Below are 22210 nucleotides of genomic sequence, written 5' to 3' on the forward strand. Positions count from 1 at the left end.
GCTGCCAACTAGCTTCCAGGTGCAGTACAAGGTGTTGGTTATCACCTTTAAACCCCTACATGGCTCGAGCCTGAGTTACTTGCGGGAACGCCTCTCCCTACATAATCCGCCCCGCACACTCAGAACATCAGGGAAGAATTTAATGGAACACTATAACACCAGGTTAATAACAACTTCCCATAGAGCATTTACAGCTGCAGCTCCTAAATTGTGGAACAGTCTACTGGAGGAGATCTGTCTTACTACCACCTTAAATGCCTTTAAGAAGGCACTAAAGACAGATCTCTTCCAGCGGGCGTAACCACCTGATTCAGTATAAGACCATGATAAATGCTTCACCCTGATGACGACTATAAGATTCTTGATGATTAGATATTTTAAGGAACTAATAGGAATGTTGTAATTCAGTATGAGTATTTTATAGTTTGCATCTGCATTAGTATTGTATTTTTAATGATGTAATCCCACTTCGTTCCTTGGGAGAAGCGGGAAATATAAATAAAAATTATTATTATTATTATTATTATTATTACTATTATTATAAGTCTAGAAATTTTAGTCAAAAAATTAACCCCCAAAACCTAAGTTGACATATTCACAGGTGAATGTAAGTACAGTGTGCCTGTGCCATGCACAGATGCATTTTACACAGCATCCAGCTTACGCGGAAGACGCCTGGAGAGGGAAACAGTAGTGTGCATGCCTGTGGCGCACACACGCTGCTCCGCCACATGTACGAGCCCCATTATTTCCTATGGGGCTCAAGCTTAGGCGGAATTTCCCTTGTGTGGGGGGTCTGGAACGGATCCCCGCATAAGGAGAGGGCCCACTGTACTGTACTTTGACTCTTTTTTTTTTTTAAAGGAACCATTCTCTGCTGAAAGGCAAGAGTGTAATCTGACATGGAACTCCCTTCTGCTCTACTATCCATCCAACCTTTAGTGTGAGCGTAAACAGTTATGTCTGCTAAAAATTTGTAATTTCTTTGACATTTCTTTTGTTTCATCCTTTAGATCCTTTGTTACATGCACCTAAGTTTTAACCTCGACGTATCCACGGGTCATATCAAAATCCATAATTTTGGCCTCAAAACCTTCTCTTGACTTTTACATAAGGTCAACTTATAGTTGAGTATCTATGGTATACAGCCTCCATATACTATGGGACAGCTAGTCCCAGTAGCCCTAGCCAGTATAACCAAAACTCAGGAATGTTGAGAGCTGTCGTCCAGCAAGGTTGCATCTTGTTGTCAGGTGCCTTCAAGTTCTTTCGAACTTATGGTAGCCCTAAGGCAGTGGTTCCCAACCTGTGGGTTGGGACCCCTTTGGGGGTCGAACAACCCTTTCGCCTAAGACCATTTGAAAATACATATTTGCATGTAGCAATGAAAATAATTGTATGGTTGGAGGTCGCCACAACATGAGGAACTGTATTAAAGGGTCATGGCATTAGAAAGGTTGGGAACCACTGCCCTAAGGTGACTCTATCACTTTTCTTGACAAGTTTTTTTTTCAGAGGGGTTTTGCCATGGCCCTCCTTTGAGGTTAAGACTGTGATTTGCCTAAAGTCAGCCAACAGGTTTCTGAGCCTGAGTGAGGATTTGAAGCAAGCATGATATAATGGTTTGAGCACTGGAATATGACTTTGCAGACCAGGGTCTGATTCCTTGCTTGAGCACAACAACTCCTGAGTTCTAGTCCAACAAGCAAACCACTACACCATGATGGCTCTTAAGGCTGCATGATCCCTTATTCTTCGAGACAGGGAAATTATGACAATTTGGGGATTGCAAATGCAGTGTAAACCTTAATGTAAGTACTACTACCACTACAACAAAAAAAAACCTAGAGTCCATGTTGTGTTAAAGCACTTTTAAAAATATGACTGGGCAGAAAGAAACTCATGTCTGAAGGACAAAAAATACAATCATACTTTCCCTGTACTAGGAGTAACTTGCTCATTTTCCATTTTGATTTAAAATATAAAGCAAATGGACTTAAAAGTTCCCATCCACTGCTATAGCTGTAAGGTGTAACTATAAAATATGACAAGCAGCTCTTAAAGATGCAACATAAAGCACCTGCCAATTTTCTTAATTCTTTTATATTGTTTTGTATTTTTATATTCTATTTATATTTTTTACTGTTTTGCCTTGCCCTGTTCTACTTTCAAGAGTGCTACCCTTAGCTCTCAAATAACTTCCTCCACCTCCCTTGGCCTAGTATGTATGCCTGAAATTTCCTCACTAACAACACTTACGTTATTCCCAATTCCAGTGTCTCTTTATGTTTCTAACTTATTGCCCCTTTCATTTAATTATTTTTCAATTTTCATTCTTCAGTTTAACTCCCTCCTGAAATCAATTTTCAGACATTTTTAGTCTTTAGTCAAGATTATTCAGTACAGGTACATAGCTTCAGCAATATTAATTTCCTAGAATTTTCCCCCTTTTGAATACCTTTTTAAACCTCTGAGTGTCCTACCAATCATAAAAACAACTGTATTACTCCATGAGCAATTTCTAATCTTTTTGCAAAAAACAACAACAAAAAACTTTGGATTCCTTTCATCTGCATTCTTCCTCGAACACTACAGAAAAACATGTGCATGGGCGTGCCTTCTACTTGCCGACGTATGGCAACCCCGTGAATTTCATAGGTTTGATTAGGCAAGGAGTCCTCAGTGGTGGTTTTGCCCCATAGTCTACATCATCTGGTACTCATTGGTGGTTTCCCATCAAAGAACTAGTCAAGATGACCCTGCTTAGCTTCCAAGATCAGACAGGATCTGGTGACTTTAAGGCATTTAGGCACTTCAAAACAGTATACTTTCTTAAACAATACACAACACTACCTAGTACTATTAATTATTAACTGTGACTTTATCAGAAAAATTAGTAAAGGAAATACTCTGTCCTATTTCAATACGTAAAACAAATTATTAAATCATTAAAACATACTAATTACAGAGGCAATTCAGTAGTAATTCAAAATAATTAATATGACTGGTAATTTAATGAACTAATTAAAAACCAAATTGCCTATAGCTCCTTTATAAAATATTAACAAATGCAGTCAATAGTTCTAAAAGAATAATGTGAACAACTCCCTAAGAGCTCCTAATGACAGTTATAATTATAATAACACAGGCCTTTGGTGAAATAACTTTTTTCAGAATTGTAGCTGTTTTTAATGTGTTTTGGGGTGCTGAATTTGAAAAGCGCAACAAAAAATGTCATATAGCACAGTTCTTTTACAACGACAATGGCAATGAGTTTTATTGATTAGTCAACTGACCACATCAATAATAACATATATCAAGATACTGTACATACAAAGATGAAACTGAGTCACTCCTTGAACTCATAAAATTAACTAGCACACAGTTCTTTTACAAATTCAACATTTTTATCCATACAGCTGTTAAGTGCAGACATTGGTGTTCCAGTGCAATTTCTTTTAGTGCTTTGCAAGTCTGTTACAAAGCTTTAACCCCTTTCTTACTCTTTCCAGGATCATTTCATTCAGTCACATATTGCAACACAGAAATGTCAAAGCTAGTTGCTTCTATGCATCCATCTTATCCCAGACCAAGTCCTCATCCAACAGGGCAGACACTCATGAAAACTTGTTTCCACACAGGGATTAATCTTCCTGGACTAGGGCAACTGTGTCCAATAGGATGGAAATGCAACTGGTTCCTGCTCATTAAGGCTTTTTAAATGCAACCTGTTCAGATGTCTCAAGGAGTAACCATTCAGAAAAACAAAGTGAAAAATCTATATGATTGCAAAAATCAATTGAAATAAAAATGGATACAAGGCTCTTCACCGCCTCCCTCTCTCATGTGGTGAGCATCTGTGGTATACTGGCACGGCACTTGCTTGCACACTAAAAAAAAACCTGCAGGTTCAAAGGCAGCCTGTGTTGTTATTATTTCCATATGAATCTCTGTTGCATTATTTTGTGTCAATGTAGCAGAGAATAATAATTTTGCTGACTTACATAAAACTTGAGATGGCTCCCCTTCTTTAAATGTCACACATAGATATGACCGGGATCAAACAGATGCATTGATATAACTGCTACTTGTATATGACTACTTACTTGTTCACCAAGGAATAGTTATTACAACTCTTCTCTCACTGACAAATCTGTATTTTAACTAAGCCATAAAGCTTTCATTTTCCCCCTTCAATTCCACATTTATCTCATGGCAGAATTAAGTTGCTTTAACAAGCAGAAAATAGCCTATATAAGGGAACACATATTTCAACCCCAACATTGGTAGATATATTACATGGTATAGTTTACATTCTTCAAACATAGATAAACCCTTACTGTCACTGGAAATCCCCCCTTGACTAATCCAGGAATTGTTAAAGCATAATAAGGATGAAATCTCATAAAGTCACTTTCAGATTTATGCTCCTGGCTGCCACTGCAAATAGCTCTCTTCTAATATAACCCTTTTCAAGGTTGATACATAGGTTCTTGCCTATTCAAGCTCGTGCCACAATATATGAGTCAATCCTGAAGCCATCCTATGCAGGTAAATTTTAGATAACAGCTGACAGCAATCTAAAGCCTGGAAATTAACAAGGAATTAAGTTATGCTGTCTTTAAGCACCCAGTTTATTTTCCCTATTTGAATGCCAGTACTGACCATTCACACAGTACAATCAACCAATCATTTTCTTTTTTCTCAGTTCAGGCAAATGCTCTACATGACAGAGCATGTAGGAATTGGAAGAAATGCTGTTCTCCTCTATGCAGTTTCAGCAGAGGGGAAAATTAGGTCACTCTGCTCCACCAGAACTCCAGCCTAGACAGTGGTGGTTTCCTCAATTCAATCTGACCATAAACAGAGGTTTAGTCTATTTTAACCTATTTCATGGGACTGCATTACACCCACAAGATTTTATTTTTGCTCAACCCTTCCTGCACTTCAGATCTGGAATTTTTGCATACCATGTCCTTAGCATCCCAATCAAATAGATGGCCTGTGATACAAGCAAGGAGTTGGAAAATGCACTGGCTGATAGGAGGAAATTATAGCTCAATTGCTGAACAAGTTTTGCATATGAAATGTTTTGGGTAGAGTCCCTGGCATATCATAAGTACAGCCAAAGGACACTGGTGTCTTAAATCCAGGAGAGCCATAGCCAGTCAGTAGATACATATTCAGCTATCTTGGTTTAATGACACTGCCTGTGTTGACTGCATCACAGGACCATCATTGTAGATTCTTTCACACAAGACAAGTATTGCACTATGATCCCACTTTAACTGCCAGAGCAAATCCTAGGGAATCCTGGGAATTGCAGTTTAGGGAGGTATATTTAGAACTCTCAACCAGAGAGCTCTAGTGCTTCACCAAACCCCCAGATTCCATTGGATGGAACCATGTCAGTTGAAGTGGAATCACAGCACTATGACAGTACAGTGTGAAAGGGCCTGGATCAGATGGAGATCTTACACAGCCTGGAAAGCCACTCAAGACCTTGAGGCTTCCAGAGTGGGAGAAGTTTGAAACATCTTCACTTTTCTGCATTTGAAGTCTTGATTTATTCCTGCAATGGTTTGACTCTACCAAAAAGCAGGAGGACCTGAACCTGATCCAGAAATGTTCATTTTGTCACTGGCAAGTTCTTACCCAGGCCTCAAATCACCACAACCTCAACATTTCCATTATCTTCCCACAAATGATAATATTTAGAATATATTTATACATTTATTTATTAAGTGAAACTCTGGCCTCAAATTACCATGCATTTTGCTATTTCGCTAGCTGCTGCTGTTATTATACCATTGTATTATTGTGCGTTCTTCTTTTTTGGACTATTAGCCCCTTTGCAATTTTGTAAAACGATGGATTATAAACATAAATTAAATTTTGAAATCGTATTTTGCTAGTTATCATATCACTATGCACTCACATATGTGCATGTGTACAGAGATTATTTCCAGAAATACATTTGGGAGGGGGGGAAATCTGTTAGTGAGTGACAGATCATTTCCATACATGTTATTAGAAATGCTGAGAGTTACCCACCCACCCACCTTTGGTGCATGTGTGCCTATGTGTATTGTGAAGTACCGTATAATATGAATAGAAAACAATAGCAAGATATCTGCAGATTTAGCACACATGTGCAAATTCACTCCACGTGCTGAACAGATTGATGATAAATAAACATGCATAGATACCATAATGTGATACTGTCACCACATTTGGGAGAAACCAATGTTGTAACAAAAGTCTGCTTTACAGATGTAGTAATATACTGTACAGCATAAAACCAACGGTTTGAAGGGAAAGAAGCAAATCCTTTGTTATAAACATATATAATGCTATGCTTCAAAAACATACATTAATCGTTCTTAGTCCATTAAAAAAAGCTCTTGCAGGCATTATTAGATTTTACAAGAAGCTTTATTATTCTTGTCTTAGCACAGCAGTTCACAAATAATCAGATATTAACGTATGAAGTGTGAACAAAAACAATTCAACACAGATTAACAAAATCAAATACACACTGTAAGGGAAACAAACACACACATACGCATGCTATTAATGTTTATTTTAAAACTAGTTGAAGTGTGCATAGCACTGCCTGAGTCTATCCCAAATACACCAAAAGTGGTCCAAAGAGTCTCCTGTTTCTCCACTAACCTCTACCAACACCAACACCCCATTAATCTCAGGAACCTTACTAACAATAACCCAAAAGGCCCTTTTGTTCTTTCCCACCTTTTAAAAAAAAGATTCGTAGCAGCAGTGCTTTAGCCCACTCCTTTTTTTCTGGGTTTTCCTGTCTCAGAAACTGTAGCAACAGTTCCTCAGTGAGCCCTCTCCTGTTTCCTAGCCGTTAAAAATATTTGATGATTTATAGCAGGCCCCTTTTCAGTGGTGCACAAAAGATGGGGCGATCATCCCAGATATGGACAATAAGGGGATACATTGCCTCCCAGACAAGCAGAAACAAGGAGGAAGTGAACTTGACTCAGCTGGTGATGTGGGTGCAGGTATTCTGTGCTGCCCTCAGAGCTCTTCTCCACAGCAGGAATTGCAATTACAGCCATCCCAAACCAGCAGCAACAAGGAGGAGCCAAAGGTGCATGATTCCCTCGGCACAAGCAATATTCAGCTCTGGTTGCACCTGAGACCTGCTGTGCTTCACCCTTGCCCAGCACCTAGCTGCCACCCACTCTAATGGCTCCATGATAATGTGGCTCCTTGCCATGACAAGAACTTGCTGGGGATTGTTGCTGGCACCAGATAAGAGTGCAGCAAGGAAGCCAGCATTCCTCAAGCCGTCTTCCACCTTTCTGCCTGGCTCTCAGCTCAGCCCACCACTGATATGTTTACTGAAAGCCACACTTATTTATTATTGCTGAAATGTAAATCAGGGATGGGAAACCTGAATCCCTCCAGATGTGGTTGAACTGCAACTCCTAACACTCCTCAAAATGTGTTTAACTATTGTTTTGTGTTCATGTTTATTACTGAAAATACCTTTGCTGTATAGAAGAGGGAGTGTTAAAAAAATAATTTGCTCTGGGCGTCAAATATGTTAGGTACACCACTGCCCCTTTTCACAACAATCAAAAACACTCTGCCAAATTCTGAGACATCTGCCATGATATTGCCGTGAATTATGGCAGACCCACTTTTTTGCTTCCAAAGCATTTCCTATTTGGAATTGCAACTTGAAACTGGTCACTACAATTTGGACAACAACCAAAAACACCCTGACAGATTTTGAGGAATCCAGGATATCTCCATTAGCCTTAGTTGCTACAAACACGCACCCTTTTTTATTATGAAGTAAAAGTAGTAAGTGATTATCTAATTTTAGTTTCGTTTTTACACTACATCTACATGTGTATGTTGCCCCCCATGCAACGTAATATGTGAAAAAAATATTTTGTTTATTTAGTGTATTTTAATTGGCACATTCATGTACATTTATATTTTAACATTTTATAAGGAAATAAAATTGTTCAAAATAGAACTAATTCTTGCAGTCAATTCAATATATAACTCAATGCATGTGCAAATTTTACACATAAAAAAGTTTGGGAAAATGAGGAGGAGGAGACAGAGGGAGGATTAGGGCCTCCAAGTGTCACACTCCCATTAAGCAACTCTCATGCCTCCCCCCCCCCAACATGGGTCCTTTCCCGCCATTTGAGAACCACTGGGCTAATAGCAACTCACTTTTCAAAACCTAGTAATCTGTGTGCAAACCATCTGCAGAAAGAACATGACCAATTTTTCCTTGAAACCTTCCTAAAACAAAAATCCATGAAAACTGATCTTTATTTCAGTTTCTGTATCTTACCCAATGAGCATTAATTATTTTGTTCATCAACTATATTCTCGCATGCATGTGTGCACACCTGGATTATGATACTTGATTTAAAGATCTTGCAGAAAAATACAACCTAATTGAGGACTAAGGGAATGTGCAGGCCACCCCTTTTATAGCCAGATTGGGGCCATGGCAACCGCATGCCACGGCCCCGATCTGGCCTTTGCAGAGTGCAAAAAGGAGCTGCAAAAAAATGGGTTCTTTTTGTGCCCTGCAAAGGGCACAATAGGTGCGGCTCCGCAGCTTTATGGTGCTCCTTCAGCGCTGCATCGTTTGGATGTAGCATGCAGCATCACGCTGCCCTGGGGGTGGAGCTGTGGAGTGCATCATATGGATGCTACGACCCAACTCTGCTCCCAACCTGGCCTTTATGGCCAGTATGCACAGCCCCTAAATTGGTTCCATGCTTGTATTTCTGTTCCTTAGAGTGTCTTCCATTTCCTTGTTTCTCCTTTTCTGCAGGATGCTGCGATATCCTGCAACAGTTCTCTTCAGAGTGTTGGACTATTGCAATTATGCTGCAGTGATGAGCCTGTCTCCAGTACTGGGGACATACACAGTTGAGCCATATCTGAATATTTGTCAAAGAAGGGCTATAGTATAATTTTTCCTAAGTTAAATGCCCTGCTCCCATTGCTTTATACCATTTATTAGAACAAAGAGAAGACTTTTGTGGTTTTAGTAAATCTCCGACTAATCTTGGTTTCTCATCTGCTAGACATATCCATGCTTGGTCTCTTCCCATACGTATCCATTTTCAACAGACAGAAATGTTTAAATGTAAACCTTTGAACAAGCACTTTTCCAAATTGGTCTATAGAAGCATGAGATTATATAAACCCTTGGGTTTTGCTGGTTGTAGTCACCTCTGCATGTATTTGGTCTATTCCTTTTTAAAGTCTGTTTGTAGTGGTTTCTTAGATCTGCACTAGCGTTCTTTTGTTGTTGTGGTTTGCCTTCAAGTTGTTTCCAACTTATGCTGATCTTACAGTGAACCTATCACAGGGTTTTCTGGGGCTGAGAATGTGGGGCTAGACAGATGGGATGGAGGCCACAGCAACCAAACATCATGGCGTCTGGGAGGCCTAAAAAGAACCCGCTCCCAAAATAGTAGTCTGTGAATGAGTGCTGGTCCCTGAGTCACTACTGACTATTGGTTCCTGATAAGTTTCCTGGAAAGAATTGTAGCCAATGGACCCCAATATGGTGCTGGGAGAGGGGGAATTGCCAATCCCCTCCCCATATCAGATAGCTTGCAATGCACTGCTTTAGTATTTTATTTTGACATTTAGGAGGCTTGACATCCTGTTCCTACATCTTAACATTCCACTCTAAATCATGACTAATTCTTAAGTCATACATAATTCAGTAAGAACAGATATATCCTTCATGAACTCTCAGAAGTCTTTGGAATACTAGCTGATTCATTAAACAAAAAGCCTCAAATAAAATAAACATCCATAATGAATCAAGTCTATGTGATAACACTATTGTAGAAAACACCAAAGGAGCAAACCACAGGTAGCTATAGAAAACAAACAAATCCAAGAAATAGCAGAGTAAAGCTCCCCCCATCCCGCCTCCATGCAAACATGTCATCATGGCCTGTTGTAATTAGTACTGGCCATAGTTACAAAGGACACACTGTCCAAAGCCAACAGATACCTTTCTGGAGGACACACCATGGCAAGTAAGAATAAGTAAATAAATAAATGCCCACCATGAGTCACATTTTATGAAACTGATGGTTGTTTTAGCACAAATAAAGCAGAGGAAACTCTGAGGCACCTTAAAGTCAATGGCCTAAATCCAGTTGTTAAACCTCAGCTAGCGCAGACCCATTAAATTACAGTACTGTATTAGGAACATAGGTAAATCAACACTTTGCATTTTGGTGATTGATCAGAATTGAACTTAATAAACAAGTCAGTGGAACTTATGTGGATGCTGACTTGCCTATGTTACGGTTGATTCAGTAGGTCTCTTCTAACAAGTCCAGCCTAAACAGGATTAATAATTTTATAGTTAGGCCTAAATCTAATTTGAGTGTTAACAGGATTTCAGTCTAGCAGATTAATTATAACATGAGCATTCATGAGTTGGGTATAGCCAGATTCATCAGATGTATGACGAATTACAGGTGAGATTGTAGGTTGATGTTGAGGTCAAAGGGAAATTAAGTGCAGAAAGTACTGACAGTAATGATTACAAATTAACACTCATTCATAAACTTGTTCCTGATGACACAAACATCCTGCCCTTGCTCAATCCATTTTAATATCCACTGGAATTTAGGTCCAAAACATACTGCAAAAACAATCCAGATTGAGACCATTTAACTGACCTAGCTCAATGCTAGGGAATTCTGGGAACTGTCATTTTATGGAGACATTTAGCCTTCTCTGTCAGAGAGCTCTGGTGCCACAATAAACTATAACTCCCAGGATTCCCTAGTACTGAGTCAGGGCAGTTAAAGCAATCTCAAACGGGATTATTTCTACATTGTGTTGTGGTCCTTAATCACCTCACAAAATTAATCCTAGGTACACCACAATCCAAGCACAATAAAAGTGAACATGAAAATTCTGGAGAGGCTAATCAATACATGTTTCATGACAATTCTGAAATGATATGAATGCAGACAGAAACCTTCTCCAAATGTACCACTACAGTACAAAACAAGCAAATTTAACTTTTAAATCTATACAAAATATAATAGTTTCCTCTAACAAATGGTTGTTTTGCTAGGATATTAAAAATCCTAGCTCCCTCACCAAAAGCATAATGGTCCCTTGTTTGGAACTATTAACTACGTAAGTGTGAGTGTTGTGTGTCTTCAAGTCATTTCTGACTTATGGCAACCCTAAGGCAAACCTGTCATGGGGTTTTCTTGGCAAGATTTGTTCGGAGGAGGTTTGCCATTTACTACCCACTAAATCAGACCAGGAGAGCCAGCATGGTGTACTGGTTTGAGTGTTGGCCTGTAACTCTGGAGACCAAGGTTTAGTTCCCTGCTCAAGCATAAAAACCCACTGGGTAGCCTTGGGCAAGTCACACTCTCTCAGGCTCAGAAGATGACAAAGGCAAATTCCCTTTGAAGAAACTTGTCAAGAAAAACCTATGATAGGTTATCCTTAGAGTCACCATGATTCCAAAACACACCATTGAAATAATCCAGTTTGAGACCACTTTCATTGCCCTGGCTCAGTGCTAGGGAATACTGGAAACTGTAGTTGATTGTGGCACCAGATCTCTCTAACAAAGAAGGATAACTGTCTTACAAAACTACAGTTCCCAGAATTCCTTAGCATTGAGCTATGGCAGTGAAAGCGGTCTCAAACTGGATTATTTCTGCATTGTACTTTGGACCCAAAAATAGAAAATGACTTGGAGACACACAACAACAAAATCAGACCAGAGCTTTACTGTAAAACACTTACAAGTAGGACATGACTGAGACAGATATTAATGTTTGTTCCTAGCCACTGATACTCAGGGTGCATCCAGACTGATTGAAAAGTACCAGATTTTCTTACTATTGCTTCTAATTTTATACTGGATTAAAACAAACCAATCTGTGGAGCTGGTGTAAAAAGCCTCCAATTGTACCAGGAGCTGACAGAAAATATTCTGCATAAACAAAATGTGCATAAAATTGGAAAGAAAAGGAATGAAATCTGGACTTTTAATTAATCTGAATGTAGCCTCAAAGATATCAGCTTATGCTCACATGCATTGCTCAAAGCATGCCAGATTGAACTTCAAAGATTCCTTCTAAGTACAGTGGGCATTGATATCCACCGTGGTTTGGTTTCAGGACACATAATACACCCTGTGGATACCCAAATCCATGGGTGCTCAAGTTCCATTATATACAATGGCATAGTAAAATAGTGTCTCTTATATAAAAAGGCAACATCAAGGTTTACTTTTAAGATTTTTTTTTAAAAAAAATTCAAGCTGAAGATGGTTGAATCCATGGATGCAGAATCCATGAATACAGACGGCCAACTGTACAGCCTTCTCCAAAAATTCAGACTCTATTCCACAAAACATGGAAGACTTTCAGGAATATCTCTGCTCTACAAGGAGCTAGAATGAAGAATAAGTGGAGGAAAAAACAGGAACCCCAAGCATACATAATCTACTTTTATTGTTGATCAGTGCCTTCAAATAATTTCTAATTTACAGTGAACCTAAGAGTTAACTTGGCAAGGTAAAATTCGAGGAGGGGGATTGTCTTTTCCTATCTTTGAAGCTGAGGGAGAGTGACTTGCCCAGTAGTTTCCAAGGCTGAGCAGGGATTCCAACCCTGGTCTCCAGAGCTGTAGTCCAATGCCCAAACCATGACACCAACTGGATCTCTAATCCACACTTAGCTGATTTATATTTCCAAGAGAAGTTACTATTTCCATTTTCAGATTTCTGTGATACTTTTAGCATATTGTAGCAAACATCGCTTGATGAACTTCCTTACTTTAAATCAACAAGCAAATTTAACTTTCTTTAGCCTGGTACAGACAGGCCTTGTGGCACGTCTTGATGATGTGCTAGGGTTGCCTCGGGGCGTCGTTTACAGATGCCCCACAACCCTAGCACGTATCCCATACGTCAAAATGGCGGTGCCCTGTACAGATGGGTGCTGCCATTTTGATGTGACGGACGTTTAGCGTCTGTACATTGCGGCACAATACTGATGTCGCGAGTGTGCCATTGGCGCACTACACCGTCAGTATTGTGCCACAAAAAGAACCCGCTTTTTGCGGGTTCTTTTTGCTCTGCGAGGAAGCCGTGTGGTTTGTCCACTGCACCTTCCTCACGGAAAACAAGGCGCCAGCAGACCGCCCTTTCTGGGCGGTCTGTACCGGGCCTTTCAGAAGTTATTTTTCCATAAATTCCATACCTCACATTTTGACAATCTACCAAAATTCACTGTGCACTTCTTGATTCTGAGATCAACGTTTCAAATGAATGATGAGTTTTCCATACACATGTCATTATGAACATAATGTATGATCACAGTTCACACTAGTAACAAGGGCCTCTACTTGGATTAGTTTGGTTATGAAAGAAGAAGGCTATGAATGTGAGATTCCTTTAAAAGATGTTCTCATAATACCAAATCATACAAAATCAAACTGTGGATTGGTGCTATGATGACCATCCTTTAAAAACCCTCAGGTCTTCTCCTCATGTGTGCTGAATGCCACCCTCCTTTCATAGTTTTAGGTAAACCATAGTTTGACTAAATGCAAAAAATTATAGCTTCTGTTTGCTCTGAAAATCAGAATCAGACTCTGGTTTCTTATCTTATCCTGCAAGAGGTCTGAATGCATCCAAGGATGTAGACTTAAGTCTACAAAAGCTCATGCTGCCAACTTGTTTCTTTAGTTAGTCTCAAAGGTGCTACAAGATCTCTATGCAACAGGACCATTTATCATTGTTAGTGCATCAAACAAGGAAAAAGTGAACGAACTGCCATATATGCCAGAAAAGCTAAGGAGAAGGGACCACACATGCCCAGGACTCTTTGAATGTTACAGTAGTAACAAATCAAGGTTTGATAATGTATTTGAATTAACGTTGTGTCCTATTAGGAGAATAGTGTAACTATTTCCTAGATTTCTATCATTACACTTTCCCTCTTTTTTATGTGTGTTATCAAGGGCCAGTACAGACTGGCACTAAAAGCTGCCTTCCTGGTGGCTTGGGGTCGTGGTGGTTACATGCCGCAAGCCCCCAACATGCTGGGAAGCCACCTTGGGGCCACAGAAGAGCCACTAAAGGCAGTTTTTCCACGGCCAAAAAAAGAGCAGTTTCCTTTTTGTCTGGTATCATGGACCCTTCAGCGCCTTCTATTTCAGCCCTAAGTTACATTTGCAGGTCAATTCCACATACAGTTACTTCAAATAAAAATAGACTTTATTACAAAGCAAATCATGGGATCATAGAATCATAGAGTTGGAAGAGACCTCAAGGACCATCATGTTCAACCCCCTGCAATGCAAATATGCATGCAAATGCATCCCTCGGCATATAATTCAGCCTTCTCCAACATTGTGTCATCCAGAAATTTTAGAACTCACATCTTCCTTGAGCATTGCCATTCTAACTAGGGCTGATGGAAGTTTAACACATCACATATGTAACATCTGAAAAGCATCAGGTTTGCAAAGGTTGGTTTATGAGAAATTTGAGGGCTCAGAATCCAGTGGAAACTACACACGCCAATTAGGGCATATCTTCCCAAATTTACCTATTGTGGCTGTGATTACGCAGCTGGTATTGCCAGATGCAATGCCTGTTCAACCCAGCCAGTAAGTACAGACCTGTTTTCTGGTACAGAAAAATGCACTAGATCCAGAGCAGCCTCCTTAGTGACATGTATATTTATCTAAGTGTGCCTTATACATAGGGTATGCCTCTTTCTGGAGAGGTCACAGGGTGCTATTCCTTAGTGCTTTTATGCCCCATCTCTACACACCTCAAGGAATTGTCAAATCCTGGGAGGGACTGCTGCTGCTGTTGCTGCTGCTTACAGGTGTGAAGCAAAAGGAGGGGAAAAACAATTCAGACAATGAAGACATTGTTTGGACTCCAAGGGGAAGGAAAAAGAGGGCACATTTCATTTGTACACACATCCTCATTTCTTCTCCCCTCCAAACCAAGACCAGCTACTTCTTCTTGATCTAAACTGCTTCTCCCCATCCCACCCTATCAGTAAGCATCAGCAACAACCCCTTCCAAGCCTTGATAGATGCTGGGGCATGGGGAGAGTGTTACACTCTGCATACTTGATGTGGATTTTGGCCCCAACGTGGCTTAAAAAGACCTATTATTTATCTGATTATCAACTGTATCTCATGCCAAACATAATATTGCGTTTCCATACTAAGGGGCAATAACTGACCTCCAGGCTTTGGAGGATTAGGTTTTTCTTTCTCACCACCACATAGCACAAATGGTAAATTACATAATTCAGGTTATTACACCAAGACCGTGTCTATTTTTGCAATAATGCACAGAGATTTTTTTTTTAAAGAGTCCAGAAGTCAACATGAACCATCATTTAAAAACAACCAGCAACTTTTGGTCCACTTGTGTCAAAAAATAACCTGTGTGTGTGCGTGTGCACAATGTTTGATGAAACATCCAAAAGCAGGAGAAGCAGTGGATTTTCCACTGACCAGGACATCACCACTGACCTGTGTAGCTTACTCCCTCTCCCTCTAATTATCAAGAGTAGAATAATAAAATTATTATTATTATTATTATTATTATTATTATTACTGTTGTTGTATTTATAGACCACTGTTTAGCAATGTTCTCAGAGTGACTTACAAAATTGTTAATTAGACATTTCTGTGCCCTCAGGCTTAAAGTCTAAAAAAAATGACATGGCACAAAAGGAGAGGGAATGGAAGAATGGCATTATATGCATTATGTGGCCTAATTTATATAGGCAACAGAATTTAGATCAGAGCATATTTATTTATTTGCTGATTATACACAACTTTGTCACAGACAAACACTCAACTCCTAGTGACAAGCCACCAACAAGCCCTACTACCTCAAATTGCAATGTATCAACGAGCCTACCCTGTCCTCTACCCACCCACCTTAAGTGACTTCCCTCCTGCATATAAATTCACTTACTAACTGTTGGTCATTTTGTCTTTATAAAAGTCTGGGATGTTCACAGCAAGAGCATTTTCAGTCACTGCTACAAAATTACAGAATTTTATTCCTGAAGTGGTTTTCTTATCTCATTTGATTAAGATGAAAAGGTTATTACTTACAACAGAAAATACTCAGGCTTTTGGCTGAACTGAGTATTTTCTGTTGTTTTTTTAAACTTATAATTATTTTATTTGGCAATATCTATATTGAGATTTTTTAAAAATATACTGTGAGTTACTTTAAACTACTTGAAAAAATGATATTTAATGGTTTCAATAATTATAGTGTCCCTATCACACAACTGTGACTTGTGAATATTTTAAAGTATGTTCAGACATACTTAATAGCAGAACATGAGCACTGTGAAAGTGTATTTATAGTATTTTTTTCATATATTCTACCGTCTATCCAAGCTTAAGCTCTGTCTAGGAAAGCAAACTCTATTACTTTATCAAGAAGCTGACTGCACAGAGAGCTAATTGGTTGGCACCTGCAAAGTCACAAAAACAAAACAAAACAAAACCCCCAAAAGTTTTCTTTCTATTCCCATGAATAGTTTTTCCTCCTCTTCAGTTAAAGACAATAACAGATAGCTTTCCTACAAAAAATAATTTAAAATGCAATACATAAATGGTAACCCGGAGAGAGTTGCCAGAAGCTTATGGTTCTGTATAAACATCTTCAATACTGCTTGCATATTCGATATAATATTGGCAAAAATTAAGTGTCTGTTTGCCAAACTACATGTAGTCAAACAGCACCAATGACACAAGAAAAAGATATATTAGCAGCCTGGGGGAACCCTGAGGTTTACACAAGTATAATTTTTTTCAAAGAAAAACAAAATATAAGGAGAGAGAGGAAAGTCCAAAAGCAGCTTAGTCGGACTGAGCATGCTCAGTGGGCACAAACTGTTGTGACTGGCAGATGGGGGAAGAGGACAGAAAGCCAGGGAGAAGAAGAAATTGAGTGGAGGAGCCTGAAGAAACCCAAAATTGGCTGACTGCAACCTTAACCAGAAACATGCAGCACTGCAACATTTTATTTTTTATTTTTTGCAGATCCTATTTTGGCCAGGATAATCCACAATTAATGGACCACTTCTTAAAAGACCCTGTTCTATTTCATCATCACCATCTTCATCCAAGCTTCCATGATTCAATGGACAAGCAGGCAACAAGTTCTTATTAAGAATCAAAGTTACAAAGGGCCCTCAGTATCTGCTGGGGTTTGGTTCCAGGACCCACCAACTCCCTGTGGATACCAAGATTCATGGATGATCAAGTGCCATTATATACAGTGGTATAATAAAATGCCAGTGTCTTACACAAAGCAGCAAAACCAAGGTGTATGGGTGTGTGTGTGTGTGTGTGTGTAAATATTTTTGAACCATGGTTAGTTGAAACTGTGGGTGCAGAATCCATGGATATGTAAGACCAATTGTATATTTTTAAAGGTCAAAACCAGCACTTTATATGACACCTGACAGCAAATTGAGGCCCAGCATATAAACTGAAGGATCCATTAAATTTAATCACACCTCCTTGTTCCTGAAAGGAGCTGCCAGATCATCAAGAAGTTACTACACCTTCCAGACATTTTCCAAACATTCCCAAGCAAAGCACATTCAACAGCCAGGCTTTCAAGGTCCAAATGTGGTCAGCAGCTACTTTTGAGCTAACAGTAACATCAGATTTAATTGATAAAAAGGACTCCTAGCTGCTGCATTCACCTGGAATTCTGTGAACAAGGCTGAGTCCAGAAACACTCCATGAATACGCATCACATACTTATGTTATTTAATTTGTAGACAATCCCTGAATTTCGACATCACACAGGAAAATTAAAATAGAAGCTCAAAAATCACCAGTGCCCATTAAAATGCACATTTATAATAGATTTATAGTCATATTTACCATGTATACTTAATGGGATCCCTATTCTGGAATAAGAGTATTTGTGCATGAATGCAGTTTCCCAGATCTCTGGTCACCTTTTCATCTAGAAATATAAAATAGAAAGCAACATGTGTGTTCAAGCCTTGCACAGGCCTACCGTCAGCCATTTGCATTCAGGTTAGGAAAGATATTTTAATGTAACATTTTTAAAAAATGTTATGTAGAGGGATCTTGTTCCAGCACCTCTGAGACTAACTGAAAAAAAGGAGTTGGCAGCTAGGCTTTCATAGATTTAAGTCTGCTTCCTGAAATGCACCTGAAAGAAGTAGATTTAACCTATGGACTTTATCACATGGGAGCAAGCATCCTCCTCCTCGTCCTTAAATCGCCATTAATCCTGTCAATTGGGCATAAGGGAGATTTTTACACACACATCACCATATCCCATGATTATCCCATGATAAATGGCAAAAATCGTGCCACTTTTTTACACAGGAAAATCCCGTCAATAAAAAGTGGTGAAATTTTGCCACTTTATTCATGGGACAATTGTGATTTGCCGCTTATTCACAGTGATAAGCACCTGTTATTGTGAGATTTTGACAAGAGCATGGCACTATTATCCTGTCTGCTTTGCCTGTGTGATAAAGTCCTATGAATGCTCATGCTGCCAACTTCTTCAGTTAGGTGCTACAAGATCCCTCACATACTGATACTACAAACTTAACACGGCTAATCTTTGGGGGGGAAATTGTGTTAAACATTGGTAGATGTAAATTTATATATAATATAAATATTAATTTAAATTAAATTTAACATTCCTACCAATGTTTAACAACAATTTCCCCCCCAAAGATTAGCCGTGTTAAGTTTGTAGTATCAGTATGTGGGAGAGATCTTGTAGCACTAACTGAAATTTTCCATTATTTTTTTATTCCACATATGCTCACATATAATAAAAACCCAAAATACAACATACAGCATAACAAAAAATCACACCTTAAAAGTAACTTACAACGCTATTAATTTATAAGCATGTTATTTGGACAAATGTAGTTACATGGCCATTTGCTGGCTAACGTTTTGTGATCTTATCGTTACTAAAACAGAGAGGAGGTGAGAGACAGGAGGGAATGGGATACAGTAGATCTTGCTAAGGCCTTTGCTCACTTTACACGGCTCCTCATGAGAACGTGTGAAATTACAAAAGGCGTTAACATCAAAGCACCAAACCCAAAAAGGTTACCAAGGCAAACCTCTTATATTTTTTTTGAAGGGGGGGAACTAAAATGAAATCTTTGTGTTGTTCAGTTGTCACTAAAAAGTCACTCGCTGTCGCATGACCGAAAAGATGGAGCATTAAATTGGCTTGGTCCCACCCGCCATTCACCCGCCCCAAAATAAAGATATAACTTGTCTCACTTTCAACAGTAGTGGCAGAAAGGCGGAGAGGGCTTCACAAAACCCTCCTGTGTTAGGGAACGGAAACGCTTAATGAGATTAGTTGGTGTGTGCAGACATTACTTAGCCATGACTAAATGGGCGCTCTTCCTGCAGTCAGTGGAAAATTCAGGGAACTTTTTCCTCCTTGCAGCATCAAGAGTCCCTCTAACCTTCACCAAAAGGCAGCTCCAAAAACAACTCTCCAGTTTTCTTCCCCTCCTCTCTCTCTCTTTCTCTGTTTTTTGGAGCTGGGGGTGAAAAGTAGAAAATAAAATGGATGGAAGAGGGGGAGTGGGGAAGGTTGTTTGGGGAAGGAAAAATGGAGAGAGAGTGAAGGAAATGTGCTCCTTCTCCTCTGAAGACTACAAAGGAAACTGTAAAAAAAAAGAGCAAATACATAAACCTGAGAAGGAGAAAAACCACAGTTTCTTTGTGAGCAGCAGTGACTCATTTTCAAGATGTTGTCTGCTGCCAGTTTCAAACCGGAAGCGCATGGCAATTAGTCTTGCTGTTTCCAGACAAGCCAGAAACTCTCCCTACACTTTCCTCCCCCCAAAGGCCTCTAACCTCCCCCCCCACACACACAAAAACTTGGTCTTTTCTTCCTCTCCTTCCTTCAAACCCCCTTCTCCCCCCAAAAAACCAATACACCCAGGACTTGAGCAAACTGGTGCAAATCTTTGGAGGCTTGCAGCCCATTGCAGAGAGGGTCCAGCCCCCCCCCCCTCACACCTTTTGTCTTGGCAAAAGGGCCCATGGATGCGGGGGGGGGTCTGAGGAGAGGGGTGTTACCCCTAACAGCCTCAGCCCCACACTGTTATGGGGCACACACACTGGGGAAAAAGGGGGGTCCCAGGGTGCCCAAAACTCCTGAAGCTTGAGCTTCTCTTCTCCAACCTGTCAAGGGGTTGCCCCCCACTTCTACCCTCCCTTTCAAGAGCACCCACCAAAAAAAAACCCAAACATAAAGAGGAGGAGAAGACCCCTCACCAACTCCATAGCCAGAGTTTCTAGACAGGAGCCAGGTCCTCCTTTTCCAGGACACGTCCTGCATGCCAAGCCTTCCTTTCAGGAGGGATGTCCCAAAAGCCCTCCATTTTGAGCAGGACTTAGAAGCATGGGAGTGTGAGTGTGTGTGTGCGTGCGCGCATGTATATAATGCACACACACACACACACACACATATATGAGGGTTTGGAGCCTTTGTTTGGCAGTGTCCTACTTCTGTCTGGAATGCCCTACATTTGGGGGTGCCTTGTCCTCCTTGGAGGATATCTGGTCACTCTGGCACACATTTTCCCCTCTTTTGGGGGTGAGTCTGAGGGGAGACAACAAAAGCCCCCTCTTCTCCTCAGACAAGGGGCGCCCTTGTTTCTCCTCATGGACCCCCTTCCCCCCCAAAAAAAGAAGGGGGTCCCTTTCTTTTCCCTTCCCACCCCTTCACCCCACTTTTGGTACAAGGGCAGCTGGAGAGGTGCCACTTCATGCCCCCACAAATTGGGCATCACACAGACCCTCAGTTTTCTCCCTTCACAAAGGGGGCAGCTTAGAGGGGGGGGGCTTCATTTTGGGATCCTCTCCAAGGAAACCCCATTGACACACTCTCCATTTTCTCCCCATTCCCCTACCAAGCCCCTCTGCCATATGCACTTTTGCTCCAGGTCCAGACTGCAGATGTAATCTGGTTTGACAACTGTGATTGCCATGGCTCCTGCTATGGAATTCTGGGAACGGGAGAGTTGCCACAACCAACTCCCATTCCAGAATCCATAGCATGGAGCCATGGCAATCAAAGTGATGTCAAACCGGATTACCTCTGCAGCCTGGTGCAGCACCAATCAAGGGGGAAAACTCCCCCACCTGTCTCTCTTTCCCCGTCTTCTTTCCATCCTCCATTCAACTTACCCAAAAACTCTGGTGGGCTTTCCCCGACTTCTCTCCTCCTTCCCTCCCCTCATCCTCCTCCCGCCTTCCTTTTTCTCAAAGTGAGCTGGGTTCAACGTCCATCCTGTGACAGTCCTCCAGATCCTGGCTCTTTCCACCCCCTCTTTTTGCTTCCCAGCTTTCCAGTTTTGTGCAAAAGAGAGAGAGAGAGAAAGAAAAGAAAAAAGAGAAAGAGAGAGAGAGAGCAGGAAGTTGGAGCAGGCAGACAGAGAGCCGGCTCACTTCCTTTCCTGCATTATTCCCCAGGCGGTTTGCAGTCTGTGTAAACAGGCTTTTCCTCCCTTCTCCCCTCTCTCTCTGGCCAGGGATGTGCAGGCAGCATGGCTGTAATATAAGACACACACATAGTTTAAAAATAAATAAATAATAAAGTGATCAGGGGAACCTCTCAAAATCAGGACCTCTCCAGCAGCTCCCTCTGACCTCCCCTTCTTCCTGCTCTGCACCCCCCCCCCCCGGGGAGGAGCTTTTCAGAGACCAACAAACTTGGCTCATCATCATCAGCCACAACTGTTTCTTTTTCTTTTCCCCCTTTTCTTGTCATTGGCTTCTTTGCCACAAGGAGTAGTAGGGATTTCCCTGCCCACTCCTGCCATGCCAGCTCTCTGGAATCCTATCCACTCTTTCCTTGCAAGCCCTGGGCACAAAGGAGCTGTGGAAAGCTCAAGAGGGTGCAAAAGCCATGGGCAATCTTTAAACAAACTGACACCGCCAACTTTTAGAATTCAAAAAAGATATACAGTGGACCCTTGTTATACACTGGGGTTTGGTTCCAAGATCCACCGTGTATAACAAAATCCGTGTATGCTCAAGTCCCATTAAATATAATGGCAGAACAAAATGGTGTCCCTTATAAAAAGTGGAAAAT

At 40.5% G+C, this 22210-nt stretch overlaps 1 protein-coding gene across 6 annotated transcripts in view; it reads right to left on the reverse strand.

Moving 5' to 3' along the window:
• The window catches only part of ELK3 (ETS transcription factor ELK3), a 52644-nt gene extending 30873 nt beyond the window's left edge, over positions 1 to 21771 (reverse strand). Inside the window, exons 1-3 of one of the 6 annotated variants that reach the window (XM_042467019.1) lie at positions 21304 to 21322; positions 19378 to 19646; positions 17974 to 18058 (exon numbers count right to left, since the gene is read on the reverse strand). In XM_042467019.1, coding sequence (XP_042322953.1) covers positions 17974 to 18022 — 49 coding nt within the window. In that variant the 5' untranslated portion in view covers positions 18023 to 18058; positions 19378 to 19646; positions 21304 to 21322. Of the gene's footprint in view, positions 1 to 17973; positions 18059 to 19377; positions 19940 to 20388; positions 20514 to 21303; positions 21351 to 21727 lie in introns of those variants that run through there. The other 5 variants (XM_042467017.1, XM_042467016.1, XM_042467018.1 and 2 more) reach the window with 5 other exon arrangements.
• Positions 21772 to 22210: the final 439 nt, after the last annotated feature.

This window comes from Sceloporus undulatus, chromosome 5, assembly GCF_019175285.1.
Source record: "Sceloporus undulatus isolate JIND9_A2432 ecotype Alabama chromosome 5, SceUnd_v1.1, whole genome shotgun sequence".
Taxonomy (NCBI): Eukaryota; Metazoa; Chordata; class Lepidosauria; order Squamata; family Phrynosomatidae; genus Sceloporus; species Sceloporus undulatus.